The following is a 26,193-nucleotide window of genomic DNA, read 5'->3' as shown; positions in this document are numbered from 1 at the left end:
CTAAAATCCGCTTCACAGTCAAGTGAAAACCTCAAGTTTCTTCCTGTCACACCCTGTTTAAGAATGCTTTATCAATACTCCACTTTTTAGTTTTATGGAGAGTTTTAACTTTGTTATGCATTTGGAAATGCCACAGATATATATGAAAAGGATCTACTCCCTCATCTCCAGGCACCCTGTGGCCAGCTTCTGCTACCTTGAGATGCTGAGCTCCTCACAGAATCAATCACAAAATTGTAGAACTTGAGAATAATATCTCCACATTGTCTAGCCCATCCCTCTGCCCATGTTAGCCAGGATTGTGTCCAGCTAGGCTTTGACTGACTCCAGGGAATGCTGACAGTCTCCATGGATCACCAGTGTCAGTGTTCAACAGCTCTCACTCAGTGAAAAAGTGTTTTCTTATGTTCAGATGGAGTTTCATGTGTTTTACCTTGCTTGTCAGCGGGATCCATATAAACCTACATCATGGTGGTGGGAAAAATCCAACCAGACATCTTACCAAGTCTGTGTGCACCTTCACGATAAAGGATAAGCAACACCAAAATATCTAGGAGATCCTGAGATGATCCATCCATCTTTCTGGGAGCAAGACAAGCTTAGGCTTCAGTGAGCCAGCCTCTGGTCGAGTTGCGAAGCTTATTGTCTGCTCAGATATGACGCAACTCCAGATGAATTCTGCTTTTCTTTCTGCAGTGCTACTTTTACTGTTCTGATTTAGTGAAACTCCAGTATGAATGTTTCTTAAATGATAATTGTGACAAAGCACGTGACAGTAATACATACTCATTTCAACTACACATAAGATATAATGGACTTCTGTGTATGGTAATAAAATCTTTTCTGTTGTGATGACAAATGTGCATGTGGTTGTGCCTTACTTTTGGAGTAAGTTGTTTTGGTAAATAACTTGTCTATTTGTGAATTTGAAGTGAGCAGCAAATCCTGCAAATAAAACATGACCTCAGTATAAGCATTCTGAATTATTTTTTGTCTTCTCTTAGCCATCACTTTCTTACCCAAATGATTAATGTGAATGATCCCATTGCTGAAGAAAAATTGACCAATTAAATTTAAGGGCAAAAGGATGTTAAAATCCATTAAAATGCTCAAAGCCTCTCATCATTAGCTGCTCTTAAATATATGTTGAAGAGTATTTAATAATTTGCTGTTAGGCAAAACAATGACTGAAATCATCCTTCAAAATGTCAGTTTTGAACAGGGGTAAGTACTAAATTCATTTGTTTTCCAGCCTGCCACAGAAATTTAAAGGACCAGAGAGCTGAAGTATTTCACTATCAAAAGGCTTAATCTTGTAATCTCACCTGAAATCTCATGGTTTCTTCTGAAACCTGCCCTAGTTGTAAGGGATTAGCTAGCATTATTGCCTGTTATTAGAATGTGTGACACTCCTTCCACCTGTTTTCCCTACATGGTTTTGGTGCAACAAATTCAACTGACAATTTCCACACCAGGGAAATCTATCTAAGGCCGAGTTAATTAAAAAAAAAAACAAAACAAAAACAATTTCTGCCAAGAAATATAGTACTGAACAAAATCTGGGGCAAAGAATTGCTTTAAGACACTGGAAATCACCCTGAGAGCTCCAAGAGAGCTCTTATGGTCTGGCCTAACCACTGTTCTCATTCCTGTGAATTAGGGTACTAAAGCAGCATCCTCCACAGCCCCTGCTGAGGGTTTAGGTTTTGGGACTGTTGTATTTTTGACATTTTGAGGTCCTCCAAGCAGCAAAGCACTGTTGCTGCCTGAACCTCTGGATAGAGCAGAAGTCATGCTTTGCCCTCAACTGCATTTGTTGTGAGCTGCATCCAGAGAGAGAGGGGGACTCCCAGCGAGGAAGGGTGACAGTTCTGTTCTCTGGTCCAAAAACGAAGCAGTCACATTACCCTTAGCCTGTGTTGGCACCAAGTCCAAAGAGCCCAAAACAGGGCACTTTCAGGGACAGTATTTGCTCCCAAACTGAGATCCAGCAAGCAGAGGCCCAGGGCTTTGCAGGGGGACCAAAAGTCACTTAAAAACTATTGTGAAAACTCCTGAAGTGTGAAGGCAGTGGGAACAGGCTGTGACCCAAGTGGCACCCTCAGGCAGGGGAGAGCAGGTAGGGAAGGGTCTGAGAGAGGACCAGACCTCACATTCCCTAGGGCTTATGTGAGCTGTGCAGGGAAGAAAAGAACAAAACACCTTTTTTGTACCCTCAGAACTTACTAAAGGACAACATTTAGAGAGGGAATTGAATATGGACTGCACCTACTTGGAGCTATGCTTGTAAACAGAGAAACACAAGCACAAGCTGGGAAGAAGGCAGCATCTGTCTCAGAGGAGAAAGATGCTGCCTTTCCAGCACAACTTCTGCCTACTGGAAGCTGCCTACTGGAAGCTGCCTGCTGGAAGCTGTAGGGGAACAGCTGCAATAATGGCTTTATCATGCAAGAATTGTGGCATATATCATGGATGAGGAGTGGGTGGGACCTGAGATCCTTTGGCAGTGTTTAGATCACCGTGCAGTGAAATCAATCAGATACTAGCATGTCTCGGTTCTGCTAGCTCCAATTTTTGCTGCCAAATGCAAAACTGGTGCTACCACACCAGATCACTGCTCAGCTGTCCTCCTGCAGCACAGCTCCAAAACCATAGCCTCACTTCCTTCTATATCAGCTTCTCCAGAGGTAACTTGAGAGTAAAATCCAGTCTCTGCTTTCATGCTGAAAAACAGAAAGCCGGGTGCACCTGGAAGCTAAAACAGTGACCTGAAATGGCTAAGAGAGCATTAGGAGAAGAAAAAGTAGTTATTATCAGTAACAGGAATCAAGAAAACAAAGGCTGTGTCATTAAAACAATTGTCCCTCTACAAAAGGGGGAGGACCTGCAAGATCACAGGCCATCATACATCAAAGTAGTACAGAAAATTTCCCTAGAGACTGACTGACTCATTCAGGAGCTAAGACTTTGCTGTGATCCTTCTTCTCTGAGCCCTTCGCGTGGCAACAGCACCATCCAGCTGCTGCCTCTGCAGCACAGTGTCACCACAAACTGCATCAGCTCACATCAAACACCGTGGGAATGGCGTCAAGCAGGTATTCCCAGGATCCTATTACTCCAACAAGTAGCAACAGATGCTTCAGCTTTCGAGAACTGGGTACCCAGGCACTTATCCAATGCTTGTAGTGTCCGCATTCTCCCTCTCCCTGTGTTGGCAGGGCTGTGACAGACACTGGGTGCTTGGGCTGTCCCCTTTCTAAATATTCTGCACCATCAGTGCAGAAAAACACACACCATTGAGCAGAAAAAAGCAGAATTGAGGCAAGATAGACACTTGTCCCTCAGACTCTTGGAGATCTTGCTCTCTCATTCACTCTGTTAGGATCCTGTCCTATAGGCTGCACTGCAACCCACATTGCCAGGATAAGCCTTAACTCACAGACTCAATTATGTTAGAAAAGACCTCTGAGATCCTTGAGTCCAGCCTTTGGCGAAACACCACCATATCAACTAGACCATGGCACTGAGTGCCAGTCTTTCCTGAAACACCTCCAGACACAGTGACTCCACCACCTCTATTCTAATGTCTAACCCTTTTTTTGAAGGAAATTCCTCCTAATGCCCAACCAGAACCTTCCCTGGTGCAGCTTAAGACTATGTCCTCTTTTCCTGTTTCCTGGGAGAAGAGACTAACCCCTACCTGGTTACAACCTCCTTTCAGGAAGCTGTAAAGACTGTTAATGTCATCCCTGAGCCCCATCTTCTCCAGGCCAAACACACCCAGCTCCCTCAGCTGTTCCTCAAAACCACTGACAAGGCAGGAATTCCTGAAGCTTCAAAAGTGACCTTCGTAACACCAGCTAGAACAAAAGAATGTGGAACAAATGCCAGTATAAAAGTCACCAAATACTCATGGATAGTAAGAAACATAACTGAGCATAAAGTCACTCAATGTTGCTCAAAGGGATCCTGAGGCTTGACAGGGAGAAGGGCTCCTGTGGGGCTGCAGGCTAAAGGGCTCCTGAGAATGGCACCATGAAGGTTGACAAGGGAAAGAGGCTCCTATGGGGTGGCAAAGAACTGGCTCTTGCAGGGTATAATGAGCACAAGACAATAAAAACCCTACAATGCATACAGTGCAGAATATAATACAATACTGTACCATATGCTACAATAGCTATACAAGAAACCATGATATAATGCAGGACATACTCTGCAATACACTCAAAATATGTAAACTACAGTAAACATGAATGACAGCACACAACACATCTAGGACCATAATGAAAGGAATGAGAGGGATGTGTCTTTACAAACAAACTGTGGGTCTGCTTGCAGATAAAAGTCAGATACTGATAGGTGAAAGAGGCAATGGAACGAACCATAAATTCCAAGGAATCCCACTAATTGACACAGACTCAGTTGCTCATCCAAGACTGTGCCAAATTTCTGGACTTAAGAGGAAAAGAACAGCAATACAAAGAAAAATGGGGGAACGGTGCGGGGAGGGTACACATTAGAAGGGGTTCTGTATTAGGCTATTCAGGAAGTCTGTACCTCTCAAGCACCTCAGCCAAGGTGGAGAAAAAAATTAAGCAGGGAAATGAGGATAAAGAGAAGGCTGCATCCTCCAGCAATTTGAGAGACCTCACGGGAAATGTCCCATGGCCTCTCCCTTTATTTGAATAAAGTTGCAGGACTCCTCTGTCTCCTTTTAGAACATAAACCTCTGGCATTGTGGATTAATTTTCCTAACAAAAAAATACAGTAAATACCACATGGTACAGTACACACTGAAATGCACAACCCACTTCTCAGCCTTTGAAGAAACCTGCAACTCACACTAGGCCCTCTGTGGCCAAGATACAAGGTGGCCCCTTCAAATGACCCTGGACAGTCCTGTTTCACTCAGGATCTGCATCTGTGCTTTTCTGGTCACTCTCACCTCACCCTCCCTGTGTGCCCAACAAACAAGAGACCACAAGCAGCACAAATCTCATGGCAGCTTTTCCCCAATGCCAGATGCCACCACAAGTCCCTGACATGGCACTGTACCCAAGACGCAGACAGGAATCCCTTCACCCTACTGAGTAAATTCACCTCATGGGAATGCCCTCCCTTTTGGCAGAGGGAAGGAGACCTGAAAGGAACCAATTTGACTTTTTTTATGTCTCAACATATGTTATACACAGGGTGAAAAATTACTATAGGGGCTGTTAGATATGCTGGGAACATTAACGTACCATGTGATAAGCAGAAAATGGAGGTGTCAGGAAAATTAATCCACGAGAAATTTATGTTTTTATGGCGGGATGCCCCTGTGTCCTGGCAGTGATGCTGTCTCTGTCTTCTATTTCTTCCTCTGTCTCTCTTTCTCCCTCTCTGCACTCTTTTCTATCCCACTTTAGTTGGGTCCATACCCTTTCTTTACAAAGAAACAGTTCTCAGATATAATATTGCCACATTGGTGCTTTATTTTTATCTGAGAAATCTGTCAAAAAGAATGCTTCCCCTTTCAGCAGAATCTGTAAGGACCAAGATGACCCTCCAAGAATGCAAGTTTGCAAGTGCCAAGGGGGTGTGTATAATGAGGTTTTTTGAGGTAGAAACGGGCAGCAGATGAGGTTCACAAGGTCCATCCCCAGTGCCCAATCTCTGAACTGCTGGGACTTGAGACTGCACAGTCCCATCCTGCATTCCATAGTCTGGAGCACATCTGTCCCATGCCCCAGAGGAAAGTGGCTTCTCCCTCTGCCAACACCTCAACATAAAGCTGGCTCCCCCTCCTCCTCTTCCTCCAAAGAGCGCCGCTCCAGCCTGTGGCAGCTGCATGCACCTGCTTGTGGAGGTGCCTCCTGGGCAGGACTGAGACGGTTCCTCTGTGACACAGTCCAGCCCAAGCCAGCTCTGTGCTTTCCTGCCTCCTGGCCATCAGGGCAGCTTCCCCTGCGGCCAGCAGCTTCCTTCACAGGGCAATTTCCCTGCCCAAGACAGCCCCAGTGTGACGGAAGCAGGAGATCTGAGGGCTGCTGAGAGCTGAGTCTGCACACAGCTCAATGCAGCAGTGGCAAGGCCCGGGCAACACTTGGCTTGATTCCCCCTTGGCAGTTTTTCTTGTAAGGGGAGCCTCTTCACAACAAGACAAACACACAAGCTCAGTCAAAAACCAGGGCATTAGAGTTGTAGAGGGCACATCCACGAAGTCCTCCTGAAAAGTCTGTAAAACCAGCTGGTGTGTATGTCGATCCCTACTTGGAAGCTATACCAGAATGCTTCTCTAGCTGAACTTCAGGACTTTGACCAAAAAAGGTGCCAAATTCACAGGGCTCCAGTCATCTGTCCTAAAATATAGTAAAACCTTTTAACTTGCTTTCCAGGAAGCTCAGGGGAGTGATGAACACATTGAAAGCAAGATCTTCCAAGGTCTTTAGAAATCAGAGACACAGTTACATGCTTTTCCCACTGAATGTTACAAGTTTAACTGTGCAAAAATACAGTCATCAAGACTTTGCTGAGAACTAGAAACTGTTCCAGTGATGAACATGGAAAGAGGTACTGTTGTAATCAGAGCAAATAATACTTGTTGTTGAGCCAATCAAGTGCTTCAATACACTGAGATCCTGCTCTCAAGTGATTTAGACAACCTGTATTTAACTATTGTACCTCAAGAGAATCAACAACATCTGGAAAAGATGGAGGCAGAATAACGAAGTTTAAAACTGCACTAACTCAACAATAAAAATGGCTTAGGCTTTCCTACCAGTATTTCTTTTGAGCACAGGAAGATGAAGTTTTAACAACCTTTAAAACTGTATTTCAAAATACAAGATACCAATGGTGTTGCAAAAAAAAAAAAAAAAAAAAAGAAAAAAAAGGAGAGAAAAAAGAAAAAAACAAAAATTTCAGAGCTCTATCCTCTGGGTCCACAACTTAATAAAACAAGAAAAAACAAACACCACACCAGCCTCATAATAATACATACGGATAAGAAAGAGAATCTCCTCACCCCTATTATTATCTTCCTGTACTGCCTACATCATGAAGGAAAAAATTTTCTAACCAATTCCTCTCCTCTGTGCAATCATGTTTTAACACAACCACACAGGACATTTATAAGGCTGTTCTCAGCAGCTATTTCTTGAGCCTAACAAATCTACATGTTTTTTGCACAAGTGTGTCAACATCTTCATTATCCTTTTCTTCTGAACTTGGTTCCCAGTCTGAGTCTTCATCAGTAGGTTCGCACTCTTCCTCCTCCTCCTCGTCATCTATAAAGCAGTCATTGAGGTCATATTCATTGGCTTCACCATCATTGACACCATCCTTCTTCACCGCCCTTTTTCCTGTAGGGACAAAAATGTCATGTATCCATTACTAATAAAGGTGGAGTTCAAGATTACTCCCAGAACCCAGATAGTAAAGCATCTCTCCTCACAAGAAAGAATCACCTAAACAGTACATCTGTCTTCCAGTTAAGCCTCTAGTTATTGAAAATCTGACCCTAAATTTTCTGCATCCATCCATCCATCCATCCATCCATCCTTTGTATTCTTAGTCTTTGAAAGCTAATAGCTTCCTTCACACGAGAGAATAAAATCTTCTAGATCACTCACCTCCTATGTTCTCCACTTGCCTTCATGCTGGATAGTCTGTGTTTCCCTTCTGAAAGTAATTTTGTTCAGAAATGCATTTTGGCAGATGTGTTTCAACCTTGCTCTCAATATCTGTGACACCTCTTTTCTTAAATTTCCAAAATTCCTAACTAGCTATGGCCTGTTAATATTCCAATCATGTCTTATTCTACCCTTAAGTCACGTCTCTGAGTAAAATCATGTTCATTCCCCAGCTTCCCTCCCAGTTTTGCATTCTTACCTTATCTAGAAATAACCACACAATGATATCGGTCTAGCTAACTTATCTGTTGAGCAGCTTTCATATGGAACTATTAATATGGGTTTTTTTTTTTTCTTTAGCTACAGACCCACAGGCCAAATCCTAACTCTTTAAATTAACCATAAACAATTTTCAGGAAACTCCTGAAACCTCAGGTCAGAGCTCCAGGCACAAACACTACCACCAGTACCTCACATAGCCAGACTACAGCCTCTTTCAGTCACACTCTTCTGTGAGTAGGAACGCTCCTCTTCCAGAATTACCTTTCTTTTTATGCTTGCTGGCTTATTGTTTAAGAGACTTCAGAGGAAATTAATAATGCCATAACTGGGAGGGCACGTTCATTTCAGGATGTTTCCTCCCAATTTGTCTCAAACCAAGACACTGTGTTAGCCCATAACCAGCAGAATCACAGACTATAGTCCTTGCAGAATTGGAGGGGAGGGGTCAAAATGAAGATGCTGAATAAAGTAAAAGCAAAATCCCCCTTCTCAGACTAAGGTTACGAGAATAATAAGCCCAAGAGCTGCTTATCAAAGAAGTGCCACTTTCACAGCACTGTGAGTGGTATTTTACAACAGAAGCAGGAATGCTGGCAATATACTGATAACTTTCATATTCTTCTTACAAATGTAAGATATGCATACTATGTTCTCCCTCCTCATATATCAACACTGATTTGAGCAGTGAGTGATACACTTCCTTTTATGCCTTTCCTCTCCATTTCTTTCTGCTGTAGTTTAATTTAGCCCTGCAGCCCCTAAAGCTGATGATTAAGCTTAATTCAGCCTTTTCTCTAGTAGCCTATCTATAAAGATGATCTTGAAACTTTCTATGGAAGTATCTCCTTGATGTGGGAAAAAAGGCTTGCTGACTGCTCCTTCCAAAACATTCTATTTTGAAGTGAGCTTATCAGCTTTCTAGAAAACCTGCACAAAAGTATGTAGAAGAATGCATGTAGTAGAATCCATGGCTACAGGGTGTTATTCATCTCAGCAGCAACAACCTAGAGAAGTCATTCAGTAGTGACAATTTAACAACAGCATAACTCTGACATTTTTTAAAATTCCTTCCCTACAATTATTCCCCAGTAATTTGCCTCAGATTATTTTTCAGACATTCTCTACAGGCAATTCTGGCAGCAATTAGATTTGAAAGCTAAACATGTTAACTGTCACGTAGAGGGCTCCCCTCTTCTCTTGGCTCATGGAATTTAAATACCCTTGTAAGGAATTTAATCCTGCTGTGTCTAATGGTGCAGTTGTGCCCAATATGACAAAATAAAGGTTAATGGAGCTCTTACTGTCTATCTGACCTTGCAGGACGTGGTATGATAGCCTCAGGTGTGAACTTGCTGAGCACCACCTTTTATAAGCTTTGCCCTCCACAGAGCTAAGTCAACCAGTCAACAAAACATTACAATTTTTTTTAAATAGTAAATATAAACAGAACTTAATAAATTATTTCCCTTCTTTCCCATGTATGCAGAATATCAATTCTTCCACAGTTTGTTCTTAGTAAGAAAAGTTGAATCTGACAGGCTGAATTTCACTTCTGTGTGCACGTTTTACATGCTAAAAGAGCAGCACTTCTTCCTTCAGAGTCACCCCTGCCCGACCATCAGCTGCACACACAAGGGGCAGGGTGCACCCTACTATTTGGATAAGGAATGTACTCTTATGAGAGGCACAGCTGCAATTTAAAACCTTCAAGAATAGATTTGGACTTTTAGATATGCACAGCCTAGCCTGCTTCATTCTAAAATCTTCAACATTCAGTGCATGCCTCAACACTCTCCAACACAAATTTCTACCACAGACCTCTGATCACGGTGGGGCTGGTACTTGTATCACAAGATACACTAAAACACACACGTAACAAACATGCCTCAGAATATTCTGGTGCACAGATATAAGCATAGCAAATATTTGGTGATAGTCAAAGTGCACACAAACTGGATAAGAAATGATATGGCAAAGAAATTTCTCAGTGGAAAGTTTAAAATAACCTCCTGCATTCACACAGAACAGAAAGAGAGGTCAAAACACTTTGCCATATTGCCATACAACTATTTGCACTTTTATTTACTTTCTGTAGAAAGCAAATCTATTTTGAAGATTTCTTTAGGAAATTCCCAGCCTCTCCTTGGTGATCTCAAAGAAGACAAGCCACTTCCCATTCCCACTCAAAATGCAACAGTTCTACACCCTCCTGCCTTACTCTGGACACTGAAAGCGAAGACTGCAGAGCATTAGACTTTCAGACTGCTCTTTAAAGCTCACTTTTAATTTTAGAAAACATAGGAAGCTTCACATTTGGAAGATGAGACAAAAAAGAATCCTGGAAGCAGACCTAAGCATGTGTCCTGGGTTGTAAGATATGTGGGTATTCTATTCCTATCTGTTAGAGGTGGGGCAGTTAACTTCTGTTATTTGGGCAGTTTTATCTGTTCCACAACCAATCCTCTCTCCAGGAAATATCTTCTGTTAGTGGCTCATTGAGTGTCACCGCATGACTGATAAAATTACATCATCCTATTGTGAGAAGCTCTACCTGGGGAGAGGAGCCAAACCTTCCTACCTGGATATAATCTGAGATTTGGAACACCGCAGGCAGCCTTTTCCCACTGAATTCCCAGACGAGCAGCTTCCTTCTCCACTAGATTCCCAGAAGAAGACAAGGCCCATCTCACCACCACTGGGCCTTCAGAGGAAAAGTACAGCTTTCTACAGGATCACTGCTTCAACAGAACCACACCTGTCACTCCAGGAGGACTGCAGCCACCATTTCAATTGTACTGCTACCACCCTCACCAACAGGGTGTCAGGTTGTATTCTGACTCTGTCAGTGTTTTTTGGTTTTGTTTTTTGTTTGTTTGTTTGTACTATTGCATTTGTATTTTTAGTTTTCCTAGTAAAAAACTGTTCTTCCTATCCCCACGTCTTTGCCTGAGAGCCTTTTAATTTCAAAATTATAATATTTCAGAGGGAGCTTGTTTACATTTTTCATTTCTAGGAAGGCTCCTGCCTTCTTTAGAAGACATCTGTCTTTTCAATTGAAGACAGCATGTTTAAAACTTGAGTCTATGTGCCCCCAACATACATAAACTTCTATACTTTGATCCTAAGAAGCCCTGAAATTTCGGTACCTCACTGTAAGAGTAAGGAAGTTCATCAGTACATGCACAGATTATCACCTGGAAGTTAGTTAAATGTCAGAGGGAATATCTGCATGTTACAGGAGCAACCACTCCTTATAAGGCAACCTTAACTAGCTGTGCATGAAATACTGGATTCCTTTAATCCTATTATGGCTGCATCCTTAAAATATGTTTGTTTTCTTGTCTGCTTCTAGGAAAATACAGGTGTGATTATCCAGGAAGGCTGGCACAAATGCAACTGAAGGACTATTACTTGTAAGAAAACAAGAAGGATTTTATTAAAATAATGACTATTTTCTCCTCAGCTAAGTATTATCAAGCATCTCCAGCACTATTAAATGCCAAAAGAGCCACAGCAGACCAATGGTATCCCAGGCTGATGTGCCCACTCATAACTACAGAATACGCTCACCATTGCTTGAAGCTCGTTGTCGTGTTCCTCTTCCAGTTACTAAAGAAAGGGAAGTTGTCATCAGGACAGAGGGAACCCTGCCATAAGGGTTATTCTTAGAGCTGCTACAACAGGAAACTGACCTATTAAACAAATGCTGAAATGGTTGTGCTGTACTTCCAGGTACAGCACTCTGATGCCTCAAAAATACCATTTTTGTTTTGAATCATTCCCAAGAGATTACCCAGATAAACTGTTCTTAAAATCATTACCCTTGCCATCTGTAGACAAATGTCATCAAATCTGACTGGGGGTTTTTAAGCAGGAAATTGGAATATTTTAGGGCATTTAAGTATTTTACACTACTGTTTCCATAAATGCTGTTCTAACTTAATCATGTCATAGCCCTGAATCTTCAAAGCAAAATGCATTATCATGACAGTTTCCTAAGTGTTCTGCTCTAAACCACTGTTTATAGCATTGGGATTTCATGTGGAAAAGCTCCAATTCAATAATCAAGAGAAAGCACCATAAAAAAATAAAACCAAGAAGTATCTCTTTCAATTCTTTAAGAGCAGACAAAATGTACACAGCACATTCCCCTGTGTTTCTTCACCAAATCAAGTTACTGGAATATAAAAAGACTACAAAGTGTTAGATTAAGAACTCAAATTCAGTTTTAGTTATCTTCCCTCCAGGCCTCAAGAAAATATATATGCAAAAATTAATTCTCACAGTAAGAAAATCACTGGTGAAAAAAACCCAACACAAAAAGATGACAGATACGGTTGCAGTATTTTGTTTAGAGCGTCAGAATATTTTAAAATTTTATCTTACCTGAGAATTTCTGATTTAAAAAAAATCCCAGAAAAAAAAATAATCCTAATACAGAGGGAGCTATAAATGCAACTTTATTTCCTAAAGGGAGATTAGAGTCTTTTAATGAGATAGACATGATTGTCCTTGTGGGTCCCTTCCAATTCAGAATTTTCTGTCATTCTGTAATATTGAATAAATTGGCCTACCTGGAGGTGCACTGTGCTTGTGTTCCAGTTTGTGCTGGGGGTTCTTCCTGCAAAGAAGAAAACAGTAAAAGCTTGATTCCATCATCTTGTTCCACATTTCACAAGTGCAGAATTTCCTGGTATTTTATGGATAATTTTCAAGGCACAGCATTTAGATCAGACAGATAATAGCCAATAGATAAGGACAAAAAAAATTAACACAAAACCCCTTCAAATTATATCTGTTGCTTCATCAAAAGAATGATCAATTTTTCATGGGTGCCTCCTTTCCTCTATCCCCAAAGAATGAAACAGAGATTAAGAAATTACTAACTCGTGCAACACAGAGGTTGCCTCATCTGGAGGAAGAGCCAGTTTGGGGTTTAGATAAAACATCTGTTGTACGCCTGAGAAGCATGTTGGCAATTTCATTACTGATATAAGTCTGTATCACTCAGCCTGAGATGGAAAATTCATCTCATACATGTTTTTAAGAGAACCACGTTTTCTGCATTAGCTGAGTATCACCAAGGCTTTTTCCTAAGAGCTGTTCTCATTTTGTTACATTTCATGGAGATCATGCTTTTTAGGATAATCACACTTTCCAGGAGAAAATGTTTATATGGGGAAACAATCTTTAACAACAGCCACCAGTTTCAATATGCTCCCATAGAAATGCTATTGCTTCAAAAGATATCTTCTTGTGCATTGTGATAATTATGCAGTCTGCTAAATATGTAAACTCGAGATACTGAAAAACAATGGAATACAACAATATTTTGAAGAAAATCAACAGTGATTAAAAGAAACAGCAGTCAGCCATAAACTGGATTTTATTGCTGTTACCTCAATTATGCTTTGTAATAAATCAAGTACTGACTAAAATAGTCTATTTGCAAAATCACAACAAATACATTACCAAAGTTTAAACTAAAAGTTACAGATCAAGAACAACATGTAACTATAAATTGCTTATATAAGAGAACAATTTACTGAATGTTGAAAAGAAATGCAGTATTGATCTCCAGGTCACTGAATGGGCTCTTTGAGCAGTCAAGTTTTCATCTCTGACAGCTGACATAATTACCAAAATAGTGATTTTTACTGTGTCAGTGTTAAAAATATGCACAGACTTGACTGCTTTAAGGGTAGAAGTCTGACCGCAGTAAATTTCGGAAGGCTACAGGCAATGTAAACATCAAGAATTAGTCATTATTCTACTGTCCTTCTGCAACTGCAGAGGAGAACATTCTTAACCTGACACAAGAAGAGACACTGTGCACGTGTTTCTCACCTATAACAAGCTGTTCCATACGGACACTCAGGCCGGCTGTCATCATCGTCCTGAGCCACCATCTCCATGTTGTGATAGTCATCATCATTAGGATGACTGAACTGCTGGAAGTGAATGGGATTCTTCCTGCAAAAGACAAATACACACTGAAACTGACTGATCCATTTCAACACAAGAGAGGACATATAAAACATGTTACTGAATCAATGACAGCTCATTTTTCTGTGGTTACATGAAGAGGAGCTTTTAATGTTTAACTTGACACAGACTGTATGACCTACCTTCAGGACAACAGAAGAAATTTTGTCTTAGCACCTGCTGCAACAGAAGTTAAACCAGGAATTTTCCTATTTCCCATCAGCTTTAAGTTTCAGACCTCCAACACATGTACAAAAGGCTTTATTTGAATTACAAACTAGCATGCTGACATGAAGTTGTACCATAAGACATTAACAACTTCATGTGTAGCTGAGTCACACCAATGTTAGTGAGGGCAGCACAAGATCATCATCCACAACTTCTTGCTCTACAACACTTGAATCCGAGGTGAACAAGTAGAGAACATAAATTTATGCATCGCTGAAACAACATTTCTACCACTTCTAGGCAAGAGCTTTGTACACACACCACTCAAGACTAGACAGTCATAAACATCACTTAAAGAAGAGTTTCTTCCTTCTATAACTGTTCCAAGTGGAATTAAAAAGAACACAGAAAATCAAGTTTCCACTTCAGGAGAAATTAATGTGACAGGTCAAAACAGGATAAAAAAATTACATCAAAATTAACATAATAGTAGCAAAAGCAAATCTACTTTTTCCCTATAATTTCCTGTAGATTTTTTTTCCAAGTGTAATACTGAGAAGCAAGAAATGTGAGATTTTTAAATAAATTATTTTCCAAAAGACATCTGCAAAATACTTTACTGATTACCTCAATCATACCCAGAGTACATAACCTCTAGTGTGTTTGTGCAAATTATAAAAGTGAGCTGCCTGCCTCAAGCAGGAGGAATAACAACTTTCAGCTGCAGAGTAGTGACTGATTTAGCTTTGACTTGCTTCAGCTGCATTTAGAAGCAGGTACAGAACACACCAAGGATGTGTGCAGCCACCTCCATACACAGCAACTTCCTCACTGATCAGAGAAATACCTTCAAACTCACAAGTACTTCTGAACTTCACAGAGGACAGTCAATATTCATTTTAGCATTTCAACTACCACTATAACAAAAAAGAATTTGCTACAGCTTTTACAAAGATGACTTAAACACCGTGAGCTCTGCTGGCCATTCAGGCTTCCTTTTAGCATTTGAGAAATACCAGCTATTTAGTATTAATTCTTTAAATCTCCATTTGCTAGGTATGTTTCACTCAGGAAACTCCACAAGCAAGCTACAGATTAACTCTTCCATAAGCCACTTATCAAAGATCCACTATCAAAGATCTACTTACATAGGTGATAGGCTTCTTTTCCTGTAGGACAATTGAATAATGTTTCACTAGAAACTATTGCAGGGTTGCAGTCTTTTATTCTATAACAAATTCTCATGAAACATCACTTCTTGTGACAAATTCAGACTGGCTGCCTACTTCTTTCCCCATTAAAATAAATGGGATGAAACCAAATTATTTAGAGGCCGTTTGCCACTTTGTTTTCTTAATGCACAGAACTAACATACTTGCAGTAACAGCAAGAATTTTCAGTCACATGAAATCCAATTTATCTTCTGAAAGGGATATAGCAGCAACTGATGTTCCTTGATTTAATTTTAATCCTTACTCCTACATCAAGATACATAAAGCACCATGGTTGCCACATGTCACGGTTTGACACTGGCACGATGCCAGTGCCCCCATGAAAATATATATTCCCTGGTGTGAGATACAACCAGGAATCCAGCAAAGCAGGCTCCAACTTAAAAGGGTTCTCCTTTTAAGGATGCTTTGCCCAGTTCCAAAAAAAGCACAGTCTCTTGCTTTTGGGACACCAGTCCCCCCCAAATTCACCCCCTGGGGCCGAGGGGGCCTCAAGAACAGAGGTCTTCTTCTTCACTGAAGATTGAGGGCACCACCACTCTCCTCACCCGTCGTCTCTGTTCACACACTCCTTCACATAACATCACTGCACTCTCTTGGCTCCAAGCCATTGCCTCCCCCTAAATGAAGTCTCTGTGTCACATGAAAAATGGTTCTGTCCACGGCTATACAAGAAAAGTCCAGGCAAAGGCCACTCCATCATCCCTCTCACCTAAGATTCTTCTCCACTTCTCTCGTGGCCCATTTCCTCTTATCTCATCTTTACCTCTCTTCTCATTCAGCTCCAGAAGGATCAGCATTTGTAAATTTTCCATCATCCAAGAAAAGGGTTAAAAATCTCAGTCTCTGCCCATCCAGAGCTCCCACGGCTGTCCTGCCAGGCACCTTCTCGCCCCACCCCCCACTTTTTCTCAGCCGGCCTGCTATCAAATTACAAGGTGGCCCAGGCACAGACACCAGCTCTCTCGCTCTCTCTGTCTCTCTCTCTCTCTCATGGGGGAGGGGTGGCTGCCCGATGTGTCTTGGTGCTCGTCCACCTTTCCATCCTCAGGGCCCGGCCTACCTCGCTCCACCGCATGTCTTCCCCTCCCCGCCAAGCCACAGCAGCTGGGCAGGGGAAGAGGTCTGAACCTTTCACCCACTGGAACCTGAGAGAAAGTTTTCCTGGGAGTGCTCTGCTTTTAACCTCCTGTGTTCTCAGAGGCATATCCATGTCCTCAGTGGCCACACCAGGAGCCAATATTCAAATCTGAGCACCTATTGGTTTGACCACAGCATCCCAAAAAAACTCACTTCCTCTCAAACCATGACACTGTTTCAGACACGAGAGCTCAGGTCTACTATACCTCTTCTATGGTGGCCCTTAAAAAGGGTGGTGGTGGTAGATTTATTTTAATTCCCTATTCTGCTAACTTCAGAAAAGCAAGCATCAGACAAAAACATGTGACAGCATTCAGAGGGCAAGCTCCTCAATAACAAGTAAAGGCAGCTACAACATACACAGAGCACTTTGTCTCCTAATGATAACAGCAGCTCCTTTGAATTTGGCCACTTCAGAAATGACAGTGAATGAAGGTGACAAGATGACTCCTTGGAGCAAGAGGTGTGCATTTTTAGCTCTTTCAAAAGCAGTGTTTTCAAATTCATAAATGAAGAAACTAAACTATGGATTACAAATTTACTTACTAAATGTTTGCTACAGGCTAATAGAAATGTAGTCAAATAACTAGATCTAACATTTGATCTTTGCCCTAACACACTTTTGCCACCACACAGAAACAACTACTTAGGGGCCTTGAACTAAAAGCAAATACAAAGGCAGGCTACAAAGCACATTTCTTTTGCTGCAAGCCAACAAGTCAAGTTCCATAATATTTCCTGAAGATCAAAGCTGATATTTTGATTCTCCTTATTTACAAAATTCTCCCTATTTTTCTCCCTATCTGACAAAGTAAGACTGTTATTTCAGAGCATTCTTTTCTTTTTATAAAGCAATACTTTCCAAAAGCATTGCTGCCGAACGTCTCACAATCAAGAGACCCAGAAAGAAATGTGCACATATAGACTCCTGCTCCCTACTACCAGTACCTAAGATTTGCCTTCCTAAAGATAAGGAATATTTCTTCATAGCAGAACATTAAATCTCCTTAATACCCACACAGGGCAAAACCTGTCTCAGCAAAATTCAAAGTAGCTGAAGCAAACCAGAGGCTGCATTTGCACTACCGGATCAACAGAACTGTCTAATAAGACATGCTTTTGTCATAATCATTAAGGGGAAAAAATGAGATAAGTCAAAGTTACATGAAAACCAACATGTGATGTGTTCATGAACACAACAGCTTTATAATTTTGATATTCAGTTATCTCAGCATCAGCCTCACCGAACATAGAGGAAGCCAGTCACTTGTGCTTGTTTGGTTCCTAACCAAACTCACTGCTTTTATTATTGTTGAAGCCCCTTGGGGGAAGATAAAAAAAGTCACAGGATCTGCTGTTTCCTGGATTAGCCTTTTGTATTTACAAAATAAATTACATGGGATTATCTAGAGCTCAAAACCATCTCCTAAATGTAGTTCACAGGTCAGTGGGCATTTTCTCAACTTAAGAGCACTTCTAGAGTTCAGCCTTCCATTTAATGTAACACGACAGGACACCACAGATCTTTTCTGGGCAAAAAGAACTAGCAGGAGGCCAGGCACCCAGCACTGGTGTTCTGGAACTTCTCTGGTAAGACAAATCTTCTACCATGTCCATCTTGAAAGGATATGAGTGAAAAGAAGAGGAAAAGCCCCTGTTATTCCCCACTTGCAGTATTTCTAAGGACTGTCCAGATAAGAGTTAATCTCAAGTTCTAAGTATGCTTTGTTCTGGTTTTCAGGGTGACTGAAAGCTTTTTAAAAACTGCAGAAATATCATGTTATAATAAGATAAATTCTTGATTATTTATGAATGACAAAGAGTAAGTATTTTAAACATTCAGATCACAAAGCAGGCAGTAACTTCAATAAATACAGTAATCTTTCATGTAAATCTCAAAAAAAACAAAAAAAAACAAAAAAAACAAACCTATAGGGTCTGTGTTGGGCACTTGAACCTTTTACATCTCTTCTCTGCTAGTACTTCATACCATACACACAGGTCTTTTATTTCTTTTCCTTTTATAATGGACCTTTATATTTTATTTCCTGCAACACTTCATCTTTTAGTTTGCTCAAATACTTCATCCCTTGTTTGGGTTGTATTAGGAGTTAGCAATCCCGGCTCCTCCTTTTATCCCTCTGCTATTTGTTTCTCATCAGATCCCTGTTCAACAAAAGATTTTTTTTTCCAAATCAAAGCTTGTAACAACTTTACAGTTTTCTCTTCCATAGCTAATATGTTATTTCTGAATAACAAGCTAGACCAAGCTAGTATTGATTTTGCTTTACCTGTAACAGCCACTTCCATACTTGCAAGGTGTCCTCTTATGCTGCATCTTTTTGGAGCTTTCTGAAGCATCTGCACTTCTGGCTGAATCAGAAATCTTAGTGTTGTAGTCCAGATTTGCATCAGGCTCAAGAATCCCTTCCTGAGCACCAAGATATTGGGAAGTCCTGCCCCAGTGAGCTTGTCGGCTGGTAGAACCAGCAATGTGCTCTTTGTTTTCTGTTTCCTCAATTCTGTTGTCTTTAATGGAGACCTGACCTTCTCTTTTAGACCATTTGCTATGCAGCTGCCTATCATTTTTTTCCAGAGAATTTCCAGGGTTTCTTGTTCCAGTCTTGCCACTTCCTTCCGTATCTCTCATGGTAGTCTCAAGAGGTAATCCAAATGTATCCTGTGGAACAAGGTTACATTTTGAAAAACCTGAAAATTTACACTCCTCAGAATGAAAAGCTTTGAAGTAAAACTGTGCCTCATCATCCCTGCTTTCAAAATCAGTCACAGAACAGCCCGATTTAGAAAGGACCTTGAAAGTTCATCTGGTCTAGACTAAAAATCTTCTACTCTACTTCCTAAACTCAAGTTCACTGCTAAACACAGCTGCTGAATGAAAACCTCAAGTTCAGAAAACACAAAGAGAAAAACTTATCTTAAAAGAAAAACTCAAAGAAAAACTTATCTAACAGCTTCCTTCCTCAGCTTCCGTTCCTTCACGTGACCTGTTCTCTCATTACCTCAGTTTGTGAACAGTCCAAGAACTAGTTTAAATTAACTTCCAATTTAAAGTACTGCTCCTGAAAAATTAATGGGGATTATACAGGTGAAGATGTAGTGGACTGCAGAAGAATGTAATTTGGACAGACTCCTACCCATGAATCAATTTAAATGATTAAGGAATCACTTACTAATTTAATGAGTTTCTTAATAATTTAAGCACCCAGATATATGGAGTATATTTGTATTTATCTATACAGAAGATATATGGGAACTCAGGAGACATACCCTGAGGTTGATCCCACACTGATACATCTTAAATGCTTCAGCTCATGACTCTAAATTACAACAGTCTGTCATAGACACCATTAAGCAAATATTTCAGTTTTGACACTAACTGCATTTTAAATCTTGGAAAAAAATGTACATGTAAAATAAGAAATGTGTTCTTTAGGAAAAGAATCTGAGATACACAGATTCAGGAAAAAACACTGTCCTGACAATTGAGACATTAGTTGGAAGCATATTACATTCAAGGCTGAATTACTTTGATACATCATAGAACTATTCAAATGTCTGTGCTTTCTAAAGATTATTATCTATATTTCCCCTCCAGTAAATTTATACTTAATTTACACAGGTGTGTTTTGCAGAGCTTGAAAATCAAACAGTGATTTCCTATTGGATTTTGTTCCTTTCCAAGCAAGTCTCATGAAATGCTATCCAAAACCAATTACATTTGAGCAGCAACTTGATTAAGAAAGGGGAAGTCAGCATTACCATCAGATGATCCTTACAGAAGCACATTTAGTGACTCAACTAGGAGACAAAGACAACTCCCAAAATACAGCTAAGCAATCAACTGCAATTTAAGAAATAAGCCTTTCTTTGCAAAAGAAAGCATAAATTACTGTTATTTGCCACTACCACTTCTGAGTTCTCTACCATGTATTTCCACCCATTGCCTGTACTGTACATAAGGAGACAGAAGGCTCACACAAATACCCTGGTTACACACCAGGCTGTGATCCAGGGAAACCAAAAGCCACCAGCACTCAGCAACGGGACAGCCTCTGGAGGCTGCTGCCAACCACAACAATTTAGATACTTTTGCTTTCTTTCCTACAGAACATTTTATCAATCGCCTTAAACATGACAGCAGGACCATGATTTAGGCTCTGCTATCCAAATTACAGTCTTTCAGAGCTCTCTATGGTTACTACTCTTGCTTGCCCTAATACATCAGCTTCTCTGCAAAGTCCTGAAAGCAATTTCTTAAACTGTACTTGAAATTAAAATGATTTATGAAATTATTAGGTGAAAACAAGTAAGGCTTCCTACGTACAAATTGCAAAATTGAAAAATTCATTACATAGTTACTCATTTTATAACCAGGCAATGAGAAAACAGCTCAGCAGCTGTTATTAATGGACCTAGTGGACCACTGTTATACCAAAACTACTACTACTACTTGCTCTCCATCTACAGTTTGCTTCAATTAACCTTAAAACCAAAAAAAAACCCCAACAATTTTCAGTGTCAGAAGCATTTTATCAGATCCTGGAACACACCCAGGCAATTTTAATGCCAGTCATTAAAAACACCTTCCAGAGTGGTTCACTTAAAGGAAACAAGTCAGTGAAACTCTGTTTGCTCTCACCAGAATATGCTTTGTTTGACTTTAGCAATGATCCTTCTCACCACTTGCAGGATGTCGTTAATAAGGACTTGACTGCCTAAAAAGGCAGCTGTACTGTGAGGTCACAGAGAGACTTGACCAGTTGGACCAAAAGGTCTGTTCACTCATTGCCACAAATAGTTTTGGGTTTCAGGTTACTTCTTCTTCCTTTTTTTGACTCAGATTTTGAGATGGTGGCATAAGCACACTCCATGCTAACTTCCTTTGAAACAGCAGTTGCTGAGCCACACACCATCCTCATCTGACCATCAACCCTCACCTACTACAATGGCAATAGCTTGGGCAAAGCCCAGTGTTGCATTGCATCAGTTTCACACCATCACCTATCCCCAGAGGTTCTCAGAAAAAGAAGCCACATACACCAGCTATTCCTAGGAGCAGTGCTCTGGCCCATGTGCTCCTGCTTCTTGCTGCAAAGTTTTCAGTCTGGTACTTCTGTGGGACATTTGGGGGCCATGTCCCAAATCCTTTGAAGGAAATGCAGAAAACCAAATCTCTGAGGCTTCCATGATCCTTGCTACAGAGCTATCCAAAAGACTGGTATTTCAAAACAACAAATCACGATCAGAACACAGAGAACAAAAAGTTATGTTGTAGACCTAACCTTCAACATGACATTGCCAACTACATTCTCATTTTTTGCAATATCATGGTTGCGCCCTGAGCCAAAAAGTTACCTGAGATAAAAGAACAGGGAAGGGAAGGCAGTTCCTTTTCCCTTGATCTTGCTCTCCACCTTCAAAATCCACTATAGTTTCTTCAGAAGGTAATCTTTTTTTCTGCTGTACATGTACTTCTGATTTTAATGACTCTGTAAGACATTCTCTCCTTCCTTGGCCTTTTTTCTTTCTACTACCTTAAAAAAAAAGAAAAAGGGTACTTTTGGAATGCAATTTTTTAGTGAAATCCTGACTAGAAATCATTAAAGTAAAACACTGGGCACATGGCATGAGAAACAGCAGCAGTTGTGAAAAAGACTTTTTAAACGGTTTCAATGTTTGCATCTATCCCCAGTTTCCCCAAGGTCAGGGCATGAGATACTTACCCACACAGCTCCTAATCTCAACACTGACAAAAGCAAAACATTCAGTCTTTGAAATAAACATTATATTCACACAAATAGCAAACATTATAGTACTGGCAGAGAAACAAATAAATAGACAAACAAACCTCACTCCCCCAAAAATACAACACAAAAGCACAAACATAAGAAAACTATTACATCAGTACAGGACTCAACACCATGCAATTTTTATATAAAAATGGCAGGAAGGAACAGTCTAGATATAGAAGGGAGATGAAAGAAAAAATACTGAAACACAGATTTTCTTTGTCATCTTATAATTTTTTTCCAAACTAGCTTTTGAGGAAAAGAATAGGCAGTGAGGTGGATGGCACATGATTGAGGTTTTTAAAGCCACAGTTGCCCTTATCAGTGTCCACAGACACCTGTATTTACAACAGAAGGGAAGAAGCAACTGGCCAGACACTGCATTTAACATACTCCTGTGGGTTTGCTTGCATATTAAGAGCCAAATCCATAACAGCATCTCAGTAGAAAGAGCAGCTGGAAAGAGTCACTGAGGTAGAGCTGCTGCACACGGGAGCAGACACACACTCACCAGCCACAGTTCATATACTTGGACTGATGAGCAAAGGAAACTCAAGTCTGCCCCCAAACCACTTCACACCTCCCCACAGAAGGGCAAACAGGGTGGGGTGTGCTGTGTTCAGCACAGGGAGTGATGGAAATACTTTCCCCCTCTCCCTTCTTTGGCCCTCCTGTTCCATCAATAAAAGTCACAAGGGCAATAAATGCCATGTAGAAAGTTTGTCTAATGGCAGTTTTAGAAGCTCCCAGGAGCAAAGGCAGACATGTTATAAAGTCTTCTTAAGCTTGTGCCAATGCATAGGCACCTCGTGTATCCCACTGAGAGTGACTGAAAAGAGCCTTCTGCCGCTGTCACTGCTGCTAGGCAGCAGCAGCACGTGACACATCCAGCAATTTCTTTTCCCACAAGAACGGGAGGGAATGCAACACTACTTTAGCCTTATGTTGGTAAGAATCTATCAGACTGTAATGAACTGCTCCTCCTAGGAATTAACTTTGGACTAAATAACCAAGTTTGATTCAGTAATGATTAAAAAACTAACATGCAACACCACCCAAACCCTTCTTCCCTTAAAACCTGTGAAATTTAGAAGCTAAATTTAGAAGGGCAAAACATCAGTGACTTAAGTGTGGAGAACTCTAGGAATTAAAGAGATAGAAACTACTTAGAATTTACATACAAAATAGGCAAGTTTATAGCAAAGGGCTCCTGAACGTCCAATGCTCAGCTGTACAAACAGAATTTATTTATCTAGCATCAAAACCAAAAAGAACAGAAAGAAAATTAACTGATGAAAAAGAGCTCTATCACACTCATAGGACTGATGACAAAGGAGACAACAGAAGTCAGTCATTGTCAGCTGGCCCCACACAGAGCATGGAAAGAGAAGTAGCAAATTAATACTTCCTATCACCACCATAATAATTTTAAAAAGTGTATCAAAGCACAGGAATGCATATTGGAATGCAATCATTATCACACTGCAAACCTACCTCCTGTCGTAACAGGCTTGGAAACCCTCTGCACCAGAAGATCTCTTTCCAGCATCCAAGATGGAAGCACTCTCTTTCTTTGAATAGATTTTGACTCTTTGCTTTCATTATTGTCAGAAAGAGGAACCTGAAAGAACATTTACTGTTTAGTTCTTTTACCCAGGCACAGAAGAGTGGGGGGAAACTAGACCCACAGTTCATGCCCCTCAAAAGCAGTCTGGGTAACCATCTACTTCTTGTATGGGGACCATTGCTCAAATATTTAAATTTTTTTTGCAGTTTCCACCCACTCAGAAAAACAACATTTATAGGAACCTTCATGCAGTAAAAACGAAACAAAATAAAACAGAACTTCTTAGATCTTTGGAATAAATATCTAAAAGGCTACAAACTGAAAGATTCATAGAAGAGCTTTACCACTACCTAGCTCTAAAGTTTCCCTACATAGATATAACAGAAAGAGCAAGTTTAATAAAAGTCAAATTAACATTAACAATTATGTCCAAGAAAAAAACCCCAAACCCCTGCAAACATAAAAGTCTTTCTTAAATTCCTATAATTTATTTCCCCAGAAAGTAACAAGACTCTAAATCTCTGTAAAAACAATGCAAATACACCAAAGTCACATTAATTATTTACTGAAAATAACACTCTCATTTTGAATTTCCTGAGCCAGTACACCCCAGGGATCTCAACCACAGCAAAGGCTGACATTTCATTTGTATAGAGAACATAACACCTCCTTAACTTTCAACACATGCTTACAAATATTAAACTTCATTAAAAACTTCAACACCTACCAAAAATCTGGAAGTAGCATCATTATTCCTTGTTTTTGTGGCTCCCTGTACGTCAGAGCTGGAACATGCTGGTTCCATTAACAATGGAATACAGGACATCTCAACAGCAAGAACGTTGGTGCTTCTGCATCAGCCTCCTGATTTTTTTCTGACAAAACAAAATGAATTTTATCTACTCACACACTACAAATATAAAAATGCACTTTTGACTCAAACACAAAAGTTGGTCTGAATGCTTGCCATTAACAAATGCAGTTTGAAACTGATCATCAACATCCTCTTATCATCAGCTTACAGAGGAAATAAATGCACCTTCCTTTTACCTCATACCTAAAGGGTTTTGAATAATAGACTCTCTAATAACTGCTGACCACGACTGTGCTGCTTTGGGGCTTCAGTACATAATTTACAGTGGTTGCTGCCATGACAAAACTTTGAGAAAGCTGAAACTGCATCTTAGAATTTGCTTTATGGTAAATCTGCACAACTCCCCAAAATCTGATCCTACTTTAAAAGTCAGGCAACAATTTTAAGAGGCAGTTTTCAGGATCAGATGCCAAATGAATCAAGCACTTCCCAGCAAGTTCTCACTACAGGCTATAAGCCTGCAGCACTGAAGTGACACTAGATACACAGGTGCTAGATTCAAAAGCCACAGTGCACAGCCACTACATCTAAAAAGCTTTTTAGGTTATGAAAGCACACCCAAACTGTAACTGTTTTTCCTTCAACACATTGTCTTTTCACTACTCAATTCACCAGCACAAATAATCAGGGAAAAATAATAGCTGGAGTATTCCCAGGACAGAATCCCTGGGGAGTCTCTGCCAACCCTTCCAGAACTTTCTGCACTGCAGAGATGGCACATTGACCAGATGAACTGTGTCACCCTGGGAAGAGAAACACCAAAGGCTAAGCTCTGCCCTTACCCCTTCAGCTCTTCAGGGCCTCACAAAACCCCAGGATGGGAGAGGTTCAGTGGGACCACAGGGGTCATCTGGCCCCAGATCATCCTACCACACATGGCATAGGATGGCATCCAAATGGTTCTGAAATATCCCCACTGAGGGACACTCCTCAACCTCTCTCAGCAATCTATTCCATGCGCAGCCACGGCACAGTAAAGAAGTTCTTCCTAATAGTCAGGGGGAACTTCTGGGCATCAGTTTCTGCCCATTGCCTCCTGTCCTATAGTTCTGCACCAGTGGGCACAGCCTGGTCCATCCTTTAGGCACTCTTCTTTTAGATACTTATACTCATGAATGAGGTCTCCTCTCCGCCGTCTTTTCTCGAAGCTGATCAGACCCAGCTCCCCCAGGCTTTCCTACTACGAGACTCTCGATGCTCCACTCTCCCGCTGGAGCCGAGCTTTCCCCGCCCCTTCCACCCACGGCAGAGCCGCCGCGGGCTACAGCGCTCCTCCTTGAACCGCAAAGCTGCGGACACGAACCGCAAAGCTGCGGACGCTCCGGCCCTGGGAACGGGGGCCTCTCCCTCGGGCCCGCGGCTCTGCGGGGCTGGGCCGGCCTCACCTCGAGGTTGCCGGAGCCGCCGGGACAGGGACAGAGGTGGTGCCGAGGCCGGCAGGAACCGCCGCCGCCTGATGACGCGCGGCCGCCCCATGACGCGGAGCTTCCCTGGGCCGCGCGGCGGCGCCGCCTCCGTGGTC

General features: G+C 41.1%; 1 protein-coding gene across 4 annotated transcripts; it reads right to left on the bottom strand.

The window, feature by feature from the left end:
* Positions 1 to 102: 102 nt before the first annotated feature.
* On the bottom strand, positions 103 to 26,193 carry APLF (aprataxin and PNKP like factor). 4 transcript variants are annotated; one of them, XM_074537014.1, is made up of 9 exons: positions 26,057 to 26,193; positions 24,525 to 24,672; positions 23,725 to 23,851; positions 21,797 to 21,975; positions 18,712 to 19,100; positions 13,743 to 13,868; positions 12,470 to 12,516; positions 11,466 to 11,504; positions 103 to 7,343 (listed from the first exon to the last, which is right to left on the bottom strand). In XM_074537014.1, exons 2-9 carry the CDS (start codon positions 24,621 to 24,623, stop codon positions 7,132 to 7,134), a joined length of 1,218 nt encoding a protein of 405 aa, XP_074393115.1. In that variant the 5' UTR covers positions 24,624 to 24,672; positions 26,057 to 26,193; the 3' UTR covers positions 103 to 7,131. The 4 variants fall into 4 exon arrangements, with proteins under 4 accessions (XP_074393115.1, XP_074393116.1, XP_074393114.1 ...); XM_074537015.1 differs by having other exon boundaries at positions 25,975 to 26,113; XM_074537013.1 differs by lacking the exon at positions 26,057 to 26,193 and adding an exon at positions 25,454 to 25,929.

Source organism: Zonotrichia albicollis, chromosome 3 (genome assembly GCF_047830755.1).
Source record: "Zonotrichia albicollis isolate bZonAlb1 chromosome 3, bZonAlb1.hap1, whole genome shotgun sequence".
Classification (NCBI taxonomy): domain Eukaryota; kingdom Metazoa; phylum Chordata; class Aves; order Passeriformes; family Passerellidae; genus Zonotrichia; species Zonotrichia albicollis.
Note: the sequence above shows the minus strand (reverse complement) of the source record. Positions and strands in the feature narration are given on the sequence as shown.

Coding starts and splice junctions, on each gene's coding strand:
- APLF (XM_074537014.1), bottom strand. CDS start 24,623: ATGTCCTGTATTCCATTGTTAATGGAACCAGCATGTTCCAGCTCTGAC. Junction 21,976..23,724: donor CAAGCCTGTTACGACAGGAG/GTAGGTTTGCAG, acceptor TTTTTTTTTAAG/GTAGTAGAAAGAAAAAAGGC. Junction 19,101..21,796: donor TCCCTGTTCTTTTATCTCAG/GTAACTTTTTGG, acceptor CTTGTTCCACAG/GATACATTTGGATTACCTCT.